General features: G+C 36.1%; 1 protein-coding gene across 5 annotated transcripts in view; it reads right to left on the reverse strand.

Annotated features, from left to right (window-relative positions):
• Positions 1-1937: 1937 nt before the first annotated feature.
• The window catches only part of CPLANE1 (ciliogenesis and planar polarity effector complex subunit 1), a 53559-nt gene continuing 36196 nt past the window's right edge, over positions 1938-19300 (reverse strand). For 3 of the 5 annotated variants that reach the window (XM_065655461.1, XM_065655460.1, XM_065655464.1), the window contains 16 exons: positions 18545-18649; positions 17965-18057; positions 16747-16859; positions 16293-16491; positions 15813-16033; positions 14184-14277; positions 13075-13242; positions 11620-11650; positions 10064-10195; positions 8071-8236; positions 6308-6369; positions 5706-5870; positions 4489-4601; positions 4066-4149; positions 2816-2985; positions 1938-2401 (listed from right to left, as the gene is read on the reverse strand). In XM_065655461.1, coding sequence (XP_065511533.1) covers positions 2261-2401; positions 2816-2985; positions 4066-4149; positions 4489-4601; positions 5706-5870; positions 6308-6369; positions 8071-8236; positions 10064-10195; positions 11620-11650; positions 13075-13242; positions 14184-14277; positions 15813-16033; positions 16293-16491; positions 16747-16859; positions 17965-18057; positions 18545-18649 — 2057 coding nt within the window. In that variant the 3' untranslated portion in view covers positions 1938-2260. Of the gene's footprint in view, positions 2402-2815; positions 2986-4065; positions 4150-4488; positions 4602-5675; positions 5871-6307; positions 6370-8070; positions 8237-10063; positions 10196-11619; positions 11651-13074; positions 13243-14183; positions 14278-15812; positions 16034-16292; positions 16492-16746; positions 16860-17964; positions 18058-18544; positions 18650-19300 lie in introns of those variants that run through there. The other 2 variants (XM_065655462.1, XM_065655463.1) reach the window with 2 other exon arrangements.

Genomic DNA, 19300 nt, shown 5'->3' on the forward strand with positions numbered 1-19300 from the left:
AGGGTAGTGGTTTTTAATTAGAAGAGGAGAGATTCAGACAAGTTGGGAGGAAGAAATATTTTACAATGAGGGTGGTGAAACACTGGAACATGTTGCTCAGAGAGGTGGTCAATGCCCCATCCCTGGAGACATTTCGGGCCAGGCTGGATGGGGCTCTGAGCAACCTGATCTAGCTGAAGATGTCCCTGCTCATGGCGAGGGGGATCAGACTAGATGAGCTTTGAAGATCCCTTCCAACTCAAACAATTCTATGATTCTGTTCTGTTATCTAAAGAGGTTAGGAGGCTATGCCAAAAAAATAGGAGGATGGCAAATATGAAGCAGGCTTCAATAAAAAAGTAGCAGGAAGATACTGAGCTGGAGAGCAAGGAAATGGTATTTACCAACTTCCTCATTTTCAAAGTTTCAGCTTCTGTAGTTTGGTGTTTGTGAAGAATCCTAAGTATGGACTGTGAGCACTCACTTCTGTTTTAACTCTGCAGGATAGACTTTGGTCCTCGAAAGGAAATAAATCATAAAACGTGGGAGTTGTAATTACATGTACAGTTGCATTTCAACTAGAAATCCTTACTGAGGCATGAGAGAAAAATAAAAATTGAAATCTGTTTCAAAAGGATGCAGTGATTTTTAGGAGATAATTTAACAGGCTGTGACTCTTTTGACCCTCATAACTTCTATGACATCAGACACTCCTGAAGGTATTTCTTAATGTGTATTTCAAAATTTCACTTAGAGATTGGCAGAGCTAAAAGGACTATTTTCTCCTCTCAGAAAGAGACACACTGAAAAGTTTCTTCTCTGGTGCTAAAACAAAAAACCAACCAAACAAACAAACAAAAAAGAAAAGCATCATAGGAGAAAGTGCAAGGAAACTCCTCTCGAGTCAGCAGGGTTATGAGATCCACCAGTGCCAGGGTGATTCCTCACGCTGCTGTGGCTCTGCAGGCGCAGCTCTGCTGTGGCACCTGCTTCCATCACATCTCAGGCAAAGTGTAGGTTCAGGACTGACTTCGTGGTTGGGACGTCCTCGGTCTGCCTCTAGACCTTGTTTTGGCAATTTGTGATGCTGTGGATCAGCAGGCAGTGGAAGAAAGGACTTCTTTCACCATTGTTAAAATGAAATGATCTGCTTATTTGCATATTTTTTCTTCCTTTAGCACCAGATACATTGCTTGAAGAAAGTGAAGAGCCACCTTACTCCCGCAGCCCTTCACTAAGGAATGATCCTTTCATTTGAGTGCTGCACCACCCCAGTGTTAAGAAAATTTAAAGGCTCTTTATAGTCTTTCAGCGCTTTTTATAAACAGCATTCTTACACCTTTTTTCTGCATTTCCTCTCCCCAAACTTATCTGAACATTTTCTTCTTCAGACATGTACTGCCAAGGTCTGAGTTCTTTACAATCAAGTTTTGTTTACAAAGAATTAAAGCCCCTGTAGGGGGGCAGGCACACTGCCTTGGTAACCTGCACTACTGCTAGCAAACTAGTGTTTCTAATCTCTAGTTCTGCCTGGAGAGTGTTTTTTAAGATTATTTTTAACATGTCTGTCAATCACAGCACACACATTAACATTTAATGACTGGTGCATTACACAGGTGGATGAACAGTGATATTTTTCTTTACCTTGTAAGTACTTGTCCTCCATGTCTGACACTGGTATCTGACTTTCCTAACAAAAGTATGTTTTCCCTTTATTGCTGCCTATTTGTACCTCTGTCAAACTTGCAGATTTCCCTAAGCTACAGTACAAGTAAGCTGGATTTAAAATACTAAGGTAGTGCAGTCATAGTGGTACGCAGCAATAACAGTGCTCTGTGTGTAAATCACTTTACAGCAGAAACTAATAAATTCACTTTTATTAAATCAGTTTATCACATCTGTTAGGTTACAAAAATAACTTAATCTGTAATGATGTTAAATATTAAATACAATGGTAAAACAGTTATGCAGTGCTCTTAAAACAAAACTTTTTGTGTATTTGAAAGGGGCGAAGTAGCTGGCCCATAAGTTCTTGTTTAAGTGTTGGTCTGCATTTACCAACTGTATTTAGTTCATCTAACTTGAAGGCATATGGGAAGCAAACTACAAGTTAAGGAATTGAATGTCATCTAGGCAAGACTGAAAGCAGTGAGAGTTCCTGTGCTGCTTAAGAAGAAAAAATGGATTGAGGCTTGCATTGGTTAAGTAGAACAATGATTATTTTGAAAAATGAAACCAGACACCAGCAACTGTTAAGTGCACAGCAGCTGACAAATTTTATTCACTTGTCTTCCACCTCTGCTACCATAGCATCGACTGCATTCCAGTCCAGTTTGCTGAGGATACTTCCCGTGCTTTCAGAAACACCATCACTGTCAGTAACGCCGAGAGGAGAGAAACTCACAGGATGTGGTGCAGAGGCCTGTGGGAGGAAAAGAAGAGCTGAATCGTTGTGTATCATTCATGGACAAGACCTCTGTGCAGTCAGTAGAAATGATCCCAGTCTTTTCAAACATGCACTAGTCAAGTCATATATCTGACTATTTGGCAACAAATGCAATTTATTTTCCTGTTTACTCACTCCCACTAGCACCTGTTGCTTGGACAGACAACATGCCTATACAGTTGTTATAAAGAAGATTCCTTTTCAAGGCTCACAAGAACGATTTTGCTTGTAAAGACAGAACATAGCTCTGTTCAACCACCATTGTTTACGTCCCTCTGCATCTATGCCACCCAGAAGTTCTGAATAGAGAACGACATTTTAAATAAAGCAGAAGTAAACAGTGTTAAATGGCACATATCAAACAATTGCTAGAATAAGTGGACATTGTACCTGAAAGAAGGACTCATGAGTATCTTGCAGTATTCTTCGGATATCATCAGGCACAGTCCAAGGACTCACTATGTCTCGATCAGTCTCTTGATCAACACCTTCTGTCTGAACTGCAGTGGTAACAGGTGAAGGCTTTTGTTTTGATGTTCTGGTGACTCTGTACTCAGCAGCTGAGGAGAAAAGAAGCCAACAATAGCGCTGTAACATTTATTGCTGTTTTCTTCTGAATGTCTTGAAATTTCTCCAAGAACAGAAGCTCCAAGCTGTAAGAATTGAAGCTGTGTGTGAACACATGTAAAAAGAGCATGCCCTGTCATCTTGAACTGATGTGGGGTTATGGTGGGAAAATGCTGCTGGTCCCTTCCAGCCTCATGCTCTGAACTGTCTTCCCAAGGCAGCACACAAACAGGACTATGCACCAGGTCCTGTAGTGCAGTCCTCAAAAAGGGACATTACTACATTATTTGATAGAGGAATAAAATGATATAAATCCTGGATTTGTACTTCTTAGAAGACATGGAACTCTAGTGAAACCCTTAGATGTGATGGCATAAACTGGAAAAACACAGGAAGGTGATGTGAAATCACAGAATGATCAACCTGCATTTAGAGTTTAAAAAGAGAATGCATGAAAGGAGGAGGAGAATGACTTTTAACACGTGTAGAGGTGAGTGAGTGATTAAAGAAAAAAAAGCCAAAAAGCCTATGTGCTTACTATTGCGTCTCTCCCTTTACTGCATTGCCAACTCAAATAAATTAGATACTGTACAGAGGGATAACAAAGACAATTCCTACTTTAAAAGAGCTCAGAAAGTAGGCAGCATAGAAAGTTAAGGACAGGCACAAGACCTGTGTACTGTACTTCTAATTAACTTCCTGTCTGTGGGTTTCAGCTGAAAAAAAAAGACTCAAGTCCTCTGTCCCTCATGACTTTGTAAAGCCTGTTTCAGGAAATCACTGAAATTTAGCACCTTTACTTCAGGAATCTTGGAACTGCCATTGGGCTAACCCCATTCAGGAGGTAAATAGAGGTGATTGATCGATTAAAATATTTCACGAGTTTCTAATGAAAAGGAGTCTTATGTGGGGGGAAAAATAATGACTTTTATTCTTCTAAACTAATGCTGTATCTGAGGCCCATGTTGCATAAATTCTACCCAGGATATATTCTGAAACATGTTCTCCAGGTCTTATTTTTCCCGTGCATTATGTAGCTGAACAGCACTGTGCCATTGCTGTTTGTAACTTACAGTGTCTAGAATTAACAGGACCATTTGCTGCATTTCTCATTCTTCCTCTGGAAGTACCTCTCTGAGGGAACATGGAGGCATTTCCTGGAAAGACAATGAAAGCAGTCCCTCTGTTAGATACAGTAGATCAAAACTACTCAAAAGATTCAAATTTTCATCTATGAGCTTGCTTCGTGGATTAAACAGTACCCTTGCTATGGCAAATTAAGTTACTTTGGGTTTAGAAAGAGATGATAAGGAAAGGTAATTCTTATTATTTAACAGGCCAATGACAGCACAGTTGCAAAAGCCTCAGGACAGAAAACATCCAGGATTATCAATCTGACTTTCCACATAGATATTAAAGCTCCTCCCCACAAAATCTAGTAGTAATCTGAAGATCATCTTCAGTATGTGCCTTCATTAAGAAAGTTCTGTTCTTACCCCTAGACTGTGTTAAACCAAGAGCTGGGGTGAAACGGTGTACTTTTTGACCAAAGCTCGGTTTGGCAGCAATTCTGCTCCTGTCTGACAGAACAGGACTGTTTGGATGCCCTCTACAACAAGAAAAAACAAACACACACAACAGCAACAAAGCCCAAATGTTTACCACTGTCTACCCACATACATACCATTCCTCTAGACAACTTAGATCTAACAGGCTTTATTCAGATGAGGTATAAAGGCCACAGAAATCACCTTCAGCCCACTTAGCTGAGGATCAGCATCACGGACTGCTTGTGGGGCCAATAAACCTCTCCAGAATCAGAACTAGGTCCAGCAAAACTTAGAAGTTACTGCCACTCCTAAGGTGGCTTCCTGCATGGCATTCCTAAGGACTTTTGATTATGGTAAGGCTGATGTACTTAAACTGCCCCTGGACATCATTGGGAGGATCTGTACAGTACTGATTACATCCAGTTTTATACTCTATCCTGGAACTTTACCTATTAAAAATAAATGCAGAAATATTTAAGTCTGGAAGTTTACAAGATTATCTGAAGTACACAGTTTATCCTATTATTCTGGAAAACATAAAACTGTATGCAGGAGAAGTATCATGCAATAGACACTTGGATTACATATATAGGCAAGGGACATTAATGCCATTGAGTAGAATAAATTTACTAATTAATAATCCTCAAATACCATCATCTCCTCAAAAGGCAATAAGCACCAAAGAAGTAACAAGTTCTAAGTAATGAAAAAAAAAACTAGAAAGGAAGAAAGTAAACATAGATTTTGCTGAACTCTAATTTAAGTAGTCCATATGAATGCAGAGTAGTATCTTTAATTGCTTTTTGCTTGTTACTAGATGTTCTTCAGATCATTAACTATGTTGCTGGCTATAGTCCAGTGGAATTGCTCTCGAGCAGAATGGATTTGGACATGGAATACAGCTCTGACTCTACAGTTGGCTTATTCTGTGCTCCAAAAGACATTTTTAAGGCTCCTTCCAAGATTTGCACTAGTGATTGTAAGAAGACTGACACAGTAAATTAAGACTACTCTGATCCAGACAGAGCTTATCTTTGGTTCTGCCAGAATATAAAGCTTCTCTCAAGCTAATCCTATACCAACTAGCTACAAATTGCAGACAACTTTCAAGTGTGGTAAAGACACCAACATACCAGAGGAGGGTTAATGCTTGAAGTTGTTACCTTCTGGTAGATGCCATATGTCTTTTTCTGTACTCTTGAGGTGATCTTGTCCTGGACAATGGTCTGTGTTCATTTGCAGGTAACACCACTGTTTCAGATAACATTTCATTCATCAGAGAAAGTGCTTGTGATATTCTCATACTGTGATGTTCAGATAACAGGGCTCTGTGAAGAAATAATATTACATATTAACTCATGCTCTCACTCATTTAATTACAGCTGGCTTGTGAATCTTGTAAGGCTGCAGGGTAACCAGAATAGAAGAACATATTTTTGCAATTTAAAATAAGATATGCCAAGCCTCTTAAGATCATTAGCAAAAAGCTAAAACATTTATTGACAGTGGGTTTGACAGAATAAATGAGTCGATGTTGGGGAAAAAAAAAAGAAGATAAAAGGATACTTGGAAAGTGAAAAATACAGTCAAAGGATGAAGTATGATCAGAACTTTCCTAAATGGTAAAGCAAACATGAATTATTTATGCTTTTGGTTGAAATGACATTCATATCTGAAATTTCATAGACGAGAGTTAAAACTTGCTTAAGACTGGAAGATTAATATATAAATAAGAATACAACAAGTAACATTTATAGTAACTTACTTGTCTTTTTCTTCTTTCTTCTTCTGGAATAACTTAATATCCTTTGAAGTAAGACTACAATGCTGTGCAAGAAAGTATAATAACCATTAAAATATTCTGTATTGTAGTCTCATTCCAGTCTCTCACTCTCAAAGTGTAGAGCTATTGGACTTGCAAGTCACTGTTTAAGACATTCTCCAGAATGAAAAACAATAGGAAAGCATATGGCCCTACCAGGAAATTCAGAGAAGATTGTCCCTATAAACATACAGTCTCTAAAAATATACTGAAAGCTTGCAGTCATGCCTTCCATAGCTCATATGCTTAAAATATTAACATTCCTAAGAAGATGTCTTCACTGTCAAGCTCAAAGTTTCAAATGGCTTTATCTTCAGTTTCCTAAAGATCAGTGATGCTCCTAACAATAATTTTAAAAAAGAGGGCAAGGTTGCACTTTGACCTGTGTTTGCCCGAGTAAAATTTGATTTTTTTAATGCTTTCTTCTATAAAAGACAACAAAACCAAAACACTCCCCCACCCCAACCAAACAAAAAACCAACAACAAACCACAACCATAAGCTGAGAATCCTTCAATCTGATATCAGGAGAAAAGCTGATAACAAAAGCATAAAATATATAGTTACAGATTGGCAACAGAGGAGAAGGAGAGAAGCAGGACTCATTGCTGTGTTCAACTCTGAAAGACTGTTTAAAACCAGAGGAAATAATGTTTTTCATGGATGAGATCTGTTACTTTTTCTAAAAGTGAACAAAATTATATTACTTAGTAACAGGAAACCTTTGTGTGTTACATGTTTGCTGCTTCGGAGGTAAAACCAGTAGAGGTTCAGCGTAGAAAGAATTTACAGCATACTCTGCATTCAGCTGATGAATAAAAAGCATAGGGCTATATTTCCTGTTGCTAGGTCTCATCTCCTGTAATCCTGGAGCTTCCCCTGACTCAGCAATGTCTTTTCAGGTCCTGAAGGTATCCAGGTGACAAAAGCATATTTTAAGACTTAATACGATTGAGAAATTATTTCTGAACTACTTTTGTAGCATTTTTTCCCCTCAGTTATTTCCAGCGCAGTGCCAATCAAAAGAGATGTATCAGGCCATGAATGTGCTTTTACTAATTAAACTTAAAATTCAAAAAAATGTGGGAGGGAAGGGATTGTTTTCTGAGACTGTATTGAAACCAGACTTTTAACAAAAAAACCCATCGGATACTAGAGAGATATCCCATATTTCTCTGCTGACTCTCCGTAATTGCATATACTTCTGTGTGTGTGAATGACAAGGATAGCTGCCCTCACTACCCTATTGTGTTCTTAAAGATTGTTGGCATCTGAACTCTGCTTTTTAAATTCTCTGGTGGTTTTGGGGAAGTGTGAGGGAAGATGAAACAAGATGTAAACACATCTTTACAACTCCTGTATTTATCACTCCCTGACAAAATACAGATTTAATCAGTGAATGTTACAGCTATATCCATTAGAGTTCAGGGGATTGTACTTCCCGCATCTAGAGCTGGGGGACAGGTCTTACTGCCACCTGCAGCCAATTATCAGTAGTGCAGCCTGTGAAGAACACCAGTAAATTCGCTTACTGATCACTTTCGACACAAGTATGGCCAGGTCCAATAAAATAAAATTATACATATAAAAAACCTACATTAAAATAGGAAAAAAAAAATCACTGACAGCCTTTATATTATCTAACCTGAACAATCAACACTTGTACAAAACACAACAGTTACTGTTCAAGATACCCATTATTCTTACCACTTTGTTTTTCAGATTGAAAGGACTATGTTCTCTCTGTCTTTGTTCATCCAGTTTCTTCATATATTCTCTCATTCTTTCCTTTTGCTTTCTTTTCATCCATGCTTGTATCTCCTTCTTCTCCTTTTCTGTTTTTTGAGAATGTCCAACAGCAGAATCACGAACCCTGAAAGCAGATGTAAGAGGGAAATAATCTAGCACATCCTTTAAATCACAAACAATGGCAGCTACACGTAATATCATAAAAATACTGCCATCGCTTTAAAATTCTGGCTCAGCTCAAAGCCTAAGTAATGAACAACAGGGAAATCTTCTTCTGCAAAATTTTACTTAATACAATTCTGGCACGCAAGTAATTTCCAAGATGTTTCCTAAAATTTTTCTACTCCTTGACTACGTTCTGGTAATAGGAACAAAACTTTAAATGTGGACCAACTGCTATTGTCTTTATAGGATAACTGGCACAGAAAAAACTGCAAGTCATTTTACTTTTGTCTTCCATTTTTCAGTGTGTATGGTATAAGATTCTACAAAGAACAAAAGACCAATGAGATTCTATCATCCCTTTTGTTCCCTCCCCTCAACATATGAGTTTCTTCACAAGGTTATCTGTACAAAGTAATTTCAAAAACACTAACTCAGAATACTAAAAAAGAAAAACACAACCAGTAAGAACTACTAATATCATTTCATTCTCAGAGTTCTTAAGAAATATTTACTAGTTCACTTTGAAATAGTCTTTAAAGTAAGCAGTTGGGTAATAAGTATTTTCTTCACTGTAAAACTAAAAGCACTGGACTAAAAATTATATACAAGATTCTTCAGAAGTGTTTCAATTTTTAATGTCTCATTTTTTTGACAGCCCATTTTGAAACTTCTCTCATTTTTAAGACTGGCAGGCACTAATAATTCCAGAATCAAGAGAATCTATGAGTGTAGCAAATCAACTGAAAGCTTATGGACTGAGGCATTAAAGCTCTTAATAGATTAGAACAACTTTGACTCATTTGAAAGTGATATAATTTTTGGCAATGGGGAGTTTCATTATTGGAAGTATTCAGAGTCATGTGAAAATAAGTATGTGAAAATGAATTGTCTTTAGGTCTTTGGTCATTTTGATTAAATACAACTTGAACACATTTCTGAAATGTTCAGTAATTTTGAAAATATTCATATAATTGCACAAAACAGCCCAGCTAGCAGCATTTATATGTTCACGTAGTTATTGTGTTTGGAATTCTCAAAGGATCACAGGGATGTTTATCATCTGTGCACAGGTTTAGATTTGAAGCTCTTGAGCTCCTTTTACAATTTGAAAAAGTGTTAGGACAAGTAAACCAGAGCACTACACTCTACTTAGATGAGTCACTAGAACATCCTGAAACAGGTATCTTGAACTGGTGTGAACTGTTGCACGAACGCAACAGATTGTTCGGCATCTGGAACAGCCGTAGTTTTGCCTTGTAAACAACTGATACCACAAAGAGAAGTAAGAAGGAGCTGTAATTTCAACCTATCTCAGGAAAGAACACAGCTGATTTTATAACTGACAGTCAGGAAGGTGCAGAAATCTCTAGCAGGGAGGAGAGCATGACAAGCTGGAGTATGGGGCTGGAAGCTTCTGAAACTGCTTTGCCACTGACTGGAAACTTCTATTCTGTCTTTCAGAACTGCTTTAGAAGGTTCTAGTTCCCTTGGTCGATCTGAATCTGCTGTGTATGTAGAGTTGTGCTCCAGCCTATATCATGTAGAATAAGGAACAAGCAAGTAGGAAGGAAAGAATTTTAAAACCAAAAGTAATAAAACCCAATTAGCACATTTGACAATAATAACCAGTAAAACAGTGGTTGTTAAACCTTCTAATACTAGCCTCATTAACATAAACTCAAATTACATCCTTGCTTCCATTGTATACAGGGCATGAGCTATGAGAAGAGTAACCAGGGTTAAAATTATTTGACTAACACATAATAAAAAACAGCCATGGTATTACCTAGAGATTTTCTTAGCTTGTGTTTTTGTGAAGCCCAGCTCTGTTGGAGAGACGTCACCTTTTATTATAAGATCACCAATGATGTCAGTAACACCACTCAGACCTGTAATTTGCAGGGGATCTTCTACAGAGCTTTAAGTTAGGCAGAAGAAAAAAAAAAGTTACTAATTTAAAGTAGAATATGCCTGTAAGAACAAGCAACTAAAATCCTTCCTTTTATGCTTAAAACAAGAATATTCAGGTTGTTTTACCAGAAGCCTTTGGACTGAATTTTCTTTCCCCTACATCTATGTTAGTGCATACAAGTGATACCTGAATAATTTGTGTAGATATCTTTAAAAAGTTAGCAGATATCACTTCAGCTTTGCTCTCATCATGTACACTTCAGCCAACTTTGTAGCTCCTCACTGTGAATGGGACAGAATGAATGATTCCTGACTAAAACTGGGGGTACTGCAGCAAAGAGGGCTTTGAATAAACCATCCAGAAATATGTCCCCCTCCAGAGCTGAGCTGCCTGAGCTCCTCAGGGGTGCGTGAACATGTCTGGCCCAGAGGAGGCTGAGCCTGGCAACCCAAAGGGCCAGGAGCACCCACAGGGTCTGTGCTGCTGCCTGTGCTGCGATAAGGCTGTGGGATGCTACTAATTTCCAGAATACCAACTCTCAAAGACTTTCTGAGCAAGAATCAGAGTGAGAGAATACCTTTACCTAAATTCTGCCTTTTTCTTTTCTCTCTTTTCATCATTTGCTCTCAATAAAAAACAGATCTCATGTAGTTTATGATTACAAGCTCCAGTTGCCTCAAGTTACTCCTTTGGGTAAAAATTGCCATCTGCTAAATTTTTTTGCCTCACGCCCATCCTCCAAGGTTATGTAATTACTCCTTAATCTATTTCAGTTACAACAAGCAGTTTCACCCAAAATACTTTAAAAATACACTACACCATTCAGTTTACTGCTATGTCTCAAGCAAAACAATAAAGGTGGGTAACCGAGCAGCATGAGCAGGAAAAAAGGGAAGCCAGCCACTGTTTTTTCTTCTGCACAACTGGATCCAGAGGACTAACAGCAGTTAACAGGAAGACATATGTATGTCAGATAATTTTATTTAATGCCTAAGATCATTCCAGTTTTGAAATCTCCAGTCTGTTGCTTTACACTGTTCATATAGTAACACTTCAAAAGCTTTCTGGTGATAGCTGGCCTCAGTAGACCGCTACTAGCAGCAGTTACATGGACCTGTTCAAAACCAGTGTTTTGCAAAGAAGAGAAATATCAAATGCACATAGACAATAGCAGTATCTGCATTAACAGCTATGTTACTTGTAAATAGAAAGCAACTTGGAATGCTTCTGCAACTTTTGCATAAAGTGAATCTAACAGGCACTACCAAAGTCAGAGTTAATGCCTGAAATTAACTAATCAAAGTTTTCATTCAGTTTTAAAATGAATGCCTAGATTTTTATGTAAGTGATAGTTCCATGTTGACAGTCTTCTTATTTGTGGGAGTTTAAAGTAAACAAATTCTCAACAAAACCAATGTCAAAATACATACGTATCACACAGTTCTCTGCCAATGTGGGAGCCTGAAACAGAAACAGCCTTTGTTAATAAATGCCTTGTACTTGTACATAAACTAATAATACATACATTAAACAACCTGTGGGATAAAATACAGAAGTATATCAACCTGAATATGTTGACATTAAAAATAAATGAATATTGTACATAGGCTTAAATACATGCAAGAAAGCATGTCATCAACTGCCAGGTTAATACAGAGTCTTTAGAGAACATTAATTAACTCTGACATGGGTAGTTTTTCTAGGAAGAAGAGATCACCGTTGTCAGTTTTCTGCCATAAGCAAAGGTTATCAGTTCCAATTGGAAACAATCTGTTCCAATTAACTACACAGTGTTTTATGGAAAATTATCAATTGCCACTTACTTGAAGCAGCCAGGCTACAGCCTCCTGGAATTCAGGAATGCGGCTGAAGAACAGTACGGATGTCTTGGAAGGAAGAGCACTATTATCCTTCCTAAGCTAAACTGTACTCGTGAAAAAATCATAGGTGCAACTTAGTATCACCTACAGTTTTCTTAGCTTGCAAGTAACAAGTTTATACCTAAAAAGAAAACTACAAGTATATTACCATTTATAAAATTTATCTGGGTGTGCATGCCACTTGAGATTCACTTCTGCTGTATGCAGATACAGGAACCATGCTTTAACACCTTTTAAGACAGATTGCTGCAAGTGTGACCATTAAATGCACATTTACCCACACAAAGTACATATCATTTTCAGAAGCTTGAATGCAAGCAATGCAGGCAACATGCACACACAATAAGATACTATACTTTCTTAAACATAGGCAATAGGTTGCTTGCATAGTGATTTTTCCTCCACCTTTTAATGCTACTGTAGTCTTCATAATCATAAAAATCAATTTACTGTCAATTTTCAAAATTTAATGAAACTTTCTAAAATAACATTTTAGGATACAGCCAGTAGTTACTGTATAGTGATAAAGAACAATTTATTTTGCTGATGTGAGCTGGATTTAATTAAGATCTCACCCCTCTCTAGAACACAGGAAGCTGACAGAAATGATAAAGACAGCTTTGGGAGGAAGCTAGGAGTGTTCTGTGGCACTGTTCATATTAATATTCACATACACTTAAATAAATAATTACAAATCAGCACAATGACGTGTTTCAGAAATATACCTGAACTTATTAATTTTATTTCAGTAATGCTGAATTTGAGTGCAAGTATAATTCACTGTTGAGCTGTTTTCAAAGCTTAATCACACTGTTTCATCTGGTAACATATAAACTCATTATCAATGCATAGCCATTAAGCCATTCTAAATAATGCAAACTAGAAAGACTGAGCATGACAGAACATTCTGTATAACAGCAGTAAGAAAGTACTACACCAAGATGAAAAAGTTTACTTATTTTTAAGTAAGGAGAAAAAGGGAAAAGGAAACATTAAAGATTATACCAGAAGATGACATTTTGCCACTGGGAAACTTAGAAGCAGAGGCTGCAGAAGCAGAAGAATGTACTTCCAATGTGGTATAACTGGGTGCAGGATATTCTAAGTTTAAGTCCTCTTTTTCATCACTTGTAACATCTTCGAAAATCACACCCCTCAAATATTGTTCTGATTCTGTGAAAAAATGATATATAATTAGTGTAAACTAATGGAAAAAACCCACAATGCAAAAAACTATTACTCATATATTTGTCCATGGCACATTTAGTTTATGTGTAAAACCTAGAACAACCTGAACCTGGACTAGTTGTGCCTCCCTATGAAAGGGCACTGCCAGAGCTGTGAAGTATCTACCAGTCCTGCACATGTGAACAAAAAAGACTAAACTATGAGTTGTTGTGCATGAGGCTAATAGACATCTTAAACATGTATAAATAAACATGTATAAATACAGATATAGCCATGATTTTCTTCTACCACTTGGCTTTGTATTAACTTCATAAGTAGATTAGACTATGTTTTGGTATGAATGTAAAATGGACCTGAGGTACGCACCCCTAGCATACCTTCTTGGCACAGTACAGTAGCTATAAATAAATAGGTACTATATAGTCAATTGTCATACAAACAATAAATAATTCAATACATCAGCTCTAGAAAACAGCTAAGGTGATGTAAGCTTTTATTTAAATCAGCAGATATTGAAACTAAATAGCCACCAAAGAGGCATGAAAATGTTTCTTTCTATATACAGAGAAAACTGAGGACAAATTTCATATCCTTTTATATCAGCAAGCAAAGCACTCATAAGCATCAGGTTTTGATATTATGATCCAACAGAAATACATACTATCATCTTTAAAATCATATAACTAAGTCCTGCATTATGGTTTTGGAAAAGATCAAAGTATACAAGTATCTTCAAATGCATTTTTGTTGAAGCAGTGCCCATAACATTCAGATTTTCTAACTTTGATTCTATTTCTCTTGTGCTTTTGGTGCATATTTTAATAACACCTTTTAGGATTGTATTAAACTATCAGTGGTAACTAAAAGTTAGTCAAGTTTAATATTCAGTTGCAAGTTTGCTATCTTTCTGTGAAAGGAATACATACCATCATCAATGATTCTAGCATCTTCAGAGAATGAAGGATGATCACCAAGGTCCAAATTGGCAGCCATTTCAAAATCTTCTATTATTTTCACTAGCTATAAATGAAACCGAAAACCAAAGTAATTATACATTCTTCAAGGTATTTCTGACACACGACAGACAGTCACGCAAAGTTTGCTTTAAATACATTTTTTTCCCTCAGAATCTTATAAACATTTTAATGGAGTATCCTGATTCCAAACAAAGAAAATAGCTCAAGAATCAATGTAGCTCAAGTAGATTCATTTTGTCTAAAGAGTTCAATCTTCTGGACCCTTACTCTGAGAAAAATACATATGAACTGTATTATCCTTGTGAACATTTTTATTCCTATAGATCACACTATTTTTATTTAAATAATAGCTGAAATTTGCTGAACATTACTCTTACAAAGAACAAAGTGATTTCCAATATGGAGGAAATTGTTATAAAAAGAACGACCAACTGGTATGCAATGAAACAAGGGCATAAAATAAAATGGGTTTATCTTCAGGATTTGGCTAGATAACAAGAAGAAGTTTTATAACCCAAATTCAGTGAAATGCTGAAACAAAGAAAGGATATGTTAAGATTTTTTTTTTTCACTACAGGCTTTTAAATGCCTGGCTAGATAATCATCTTGATGAAGATAAGTGATTAAATAATCCACCTCAGTGTTATAATTGTGTGCAGGTGACACAATGAGGTCCTTACATTTCTGTGAATATACGGAAGGACAGGCATTGGACACTATTATTTCAAAAGATTATACAAAAAGTAGACGCTGTGGAACTACGCAGTGTTACTGAATTCATTCTGTATTACGCCAGGTCTACAGGAACTGCAAATTGACTTAGTTTTATTGGTGTCCAAATACATTTTTTTTTTTTAACAGGTAGGTAAAAATCAGAATCTACTGGCTCATTCTTAGATTAGTCATGCCCAGTTTGCTCTATACTTAATAAAAAAGTCAAAGTAATGCGAAGAGATAATTGCCAGCATTCCCTGTTTCACATACAACCGAAGTCAGCCACACTGGAAGTTTTATGCAAATTAAACTAGATACAGTATTAAGAGGTCAGTCTGACGAAAATTTTCAACTTTTTATCATTATCTCTGTCATGACCTATAAAATAGTAATTCCTGAATTAAATGTAAGGTCATCTGAATGCACTGTGCCCAAAATGCATTTAATTTACTTCTATATTTAGATTTATAAATATGTTAAAAATACAAATATTTTATGGAATAAATAGAAACAGGTTCCAGAAATAGTCACCTAATATTCTGCAAAGCATAACAGCAGAAACCTTTGCCAGGTCTCCTGTTCAGCCTGAACTTTTGTACTATTTCATTTTCTCAGTTACAAAGAAACTAAACATAATCTGCCCATTCACTAAGAACATCACCATTCTGGCCAGCATTTCATCCATTGTAACCATATCAACCAACAGATGCAGCACTAAATGTGAAGAATTGTATATTATTCTCAATCTTTCTTAACCTATAGAGATTTGAAAATACACCATTCCAAAATGTAGTTTTTGTCTTTAGCTGAAAGATGTTACAAAATAGACTGTTTCAGACACAATAGTTAGCAGTCAGAACTCACCAGTTTGGTGTTTCTGAAATCCTCCTCCATATGTTCTGTTACCTTCTGTAGTGTCTGTAATTTTATATCCATTTCCTGTTGCTTTGTAGAAAAGTATTTTTTACCAGTTACTTTGGTTCTGTCATCTTCATGTACTATGTTCCAAGCTATATGACCTCTAGCAGAATCTGACTTCATATCTTCCTTTTGCACTTGGCTTGATACGTTTACCAAATGATCATCTTGAAATAAAAGAGTGCATCAACATCATTGAATAAACTGCAAACATTTAAGTACTGCAAGTAATTAAACATAGCTATGCTATACCTAAAAGTATGATCACAATCACAAAAGAAGTCAAATGTATAAATGTTTCAATGTATAAGACTAAAAAAGCAAGAAGTGAGTTGGGGAAAGGCTATAGGTTTTCTGTGGGAAGAGTATTAAAACAGAAGGCAATGTTTGTTTGTTTGTTTCTGATTTAGAAATGAAATGGTTTACCTTTCTTCTGAAGCTCCTCAGGTGGAATTGCATTAGTAACAGAAGCTGCCTTGTGATGAAGTTTTGCAGTAGATGGAATTTCAAACATCTCATTTTGCTGTGCAGTAGCTATCTCTTCTGCAGACTCAAGTATCATGGGCAACTTGTTAAGGATGTCACTGTCTTCAATGTCAATCACACTGATATATTCACGTTCACTCTAAACAAGAACAAGACTATGAAGAATACTACAGTATGTGTTTTGCATAGATTGTTTACAGCACATTGTCAACCATTGCCTGTGTTTACCTCTTACCACTTCGAGTTGAAAGGCTTTTTGGTTTGGAGACAAAATAACTACAATCTTCCCTACGGTTATTATACAGCTAACTCACCCAAAAAACCCAAAATCATGAGGTAAGACAAACAGTATACTTAAAATGTGTTTTAATCATATCTGTATTAGACTACTAACCAAATCAGGTGCATCTGACAGAAAGGATGGTAAAGGTCTCTCATTCACTTCAGTGGGGAGTCTCAGGTTTAAATACCTATCTGGTGGTGGTATCTCCGGGGCACTAGATGATTCTATGAGAAAAGAATAATAGTATTATATTCACAGTGAAAGCCAAGAAACTTCAGACAAACAAATAAATTTGAAAACTGGTCTGCATTCTCCAAATGGTACGAAAAGCTCTCATTAGCATTTATTTGAAAAAATATACACAGAGTATCTTCATAGGTTTCTTTAATGTCTGCTTCTAACAATAAATTACTGAATTATTTGTCATTTCGGTGACAAATTGGCAGAAAACCATTCAAAAGATAAAAATCAATGCAACATGCTGCAGTCTAGATTGCTATTAATTTCCAGTTCCCTCCTGAATAGGTTAAAAAAAAATCCCTGCATCTTCACTTGATCCAAATAAATATAAGTGATACTACTTGGCTAAAAAGATCTCTAATAAATTATCTGCAAGGAAGTCATATGATGTAGCAAAATAATATTCCAAATTGAACAACATTGTTCAATTTTAAAAGAAAGGAAAAGTTAATATGCACACTTGGTACCACAGGGAAGATACTTAGGTATTGAATTCTAAATACTAGAATTTATCAAGAATTTATAAAATGGGGGGGGTAAATCCAAACCAAATGAAATCTTCTTTAGCCCAAAATCAGTTACCTTCTATTTTTTTGTTCTACAAACTGACCCAAAAGATGATTGATTAGGAACAAAATTCCTGCTTGAGACTGGAACATTGTTACTCTGCATACAGCTATTACGCAGCTTAGCAGAGGCATGGAACAACTATATAATTAAGTGAGCTACTACAGCTCAGTTTCTTGTGGAGCTGTGATTTGTCTTAACATCCCACTGGTCAATCCATTTGGTCTATAACACCAAATCCCCACGATTAAGCAGCACTAAAATCAAGCTAGAATACACAAATGTACATCCTCATACAGCATTACAAAAGCACAGGTACACTGCACCATGAAAAAATCCAGCCAAACTTTTCATAAACAGTATTATAATTATTTCACCTTTGATTTCAAGAAGCTGGATAAACTAGCATCATCTTATCTACAACCTGCATTAAGCTACCTCATGTACTAAAAATACTAAAATTGTAATATTTTTATAGACTTCCCAAATAAGAAATGAAGTAGAGAAAGACAGAAGCCACACCTGACACAGGAACAGACATGACTGACTCATTATTTTGAGCTTCAGAAACCTCATTTCTAGCACTGATTCCAACATCCTGGTATGATTTGAGCACTTGACAGGGAAAACAAAAACAAACAACAAATTGCATGAATTTAAGGAAAGTAAAGACACCAATGACATTATCTGAATGTATGTTTCTGATTTCTCAGCTTGCAATCAAAGCAAATCTGTGGGGGAAAGGGCAGGGAAACAATTTCAGTCACATGTGAAATATCGCCTAAAATACATTTAGTTAAAGTGAAGCAAAGTTAAAAGGAGCTTTCAGAAAAAGTCACAGCAGAACTGACAGAAAGTAGGTGGAGACCATTATGTAATTGCATCAGTAATATTTTTATTTGTAATTATTTTGACTAATATTTCGGAATTTATATTACAATATCTTCTCATTTAGTACTTTTTAAAATAAAAAGTTACAGAGTGAAAAACTGGTTCTCTCTTTAAAAACTTACTCTATTTTGGAAAATGACCCAATATCACAATTAACAAGAAGTGATACTAGAAACAGTTGGCTGCTGTAGGTCACACAGGTAGCACTTACCTGGGTGGGTATTTGTACTTGCATCTTGAGTTTCTGCTGCTTTTTTTCCTGTAGAAGCCATGTGATGTAGGTCTGCTGAAGTAGTAACTTCTTCCCTCATTGTGTCTAAAATGTGATAATACACAACATGTGTCTACAAATAATGCAAGAACTAGAAATCTGTGAAAGCAACGACATTAACGCAAAAATAAGGGCTCCAACAGATTTTTCTTTGCACGTCTGACACCTAATTTTAATGTTTCTCTAACCATACTTTATGAATGATTTCAAGAAAAGTTTGCACTACTTACCTTATGTGAATATGCAACTGTACTGAAACTTACAATGTTACATTGAATTAAAATCAAGGCTCAGTTTGGATGTCTAATTTTTAAATATTTCACTATGCTGTATAATAACTTGTTTCATATTTTAAAAGGGGGCAAATATTTATTACATGTAAATTTTAATTTTTAATTGATGTTTCTATGGAGCTTTGCAAGCCAATATTTCTCTAAGACCAAATTTCAAAGATTGGATCACATTTTGTCCTCTGATAGGACTAAATATTGTGATAAGTTAATGTACTAGAAAGAAGCAAACCTTTCTATATGCATAGTCTTAATTTTGCAAGCCAGAAATATTGTAAACATTCATTTTCTTTTGAAAGAGCCTTACATTTCCTCTAATTAGAAGATGAAGACAAAACTGGAATGATATCTTTTAAAAACAAATAAATGGATCTAGAATTTGAAAACATTATTTATAGCATTCTTC

Source organism: Caloenas nicobarica, chromosome Z, assembly GCF_036013445.1.
Source record: "Caloenas nicobarica isolate bCalNic1 chromosome Z, bCalNic1.hap1, whole genome shotgun sequence".
NCBI classification, from domain to species: Eukaryota; Metazoa; Chordata; class Aves; order Columbiformes; family Columbidae; genus Caloenas; species Caloenas nicobarica.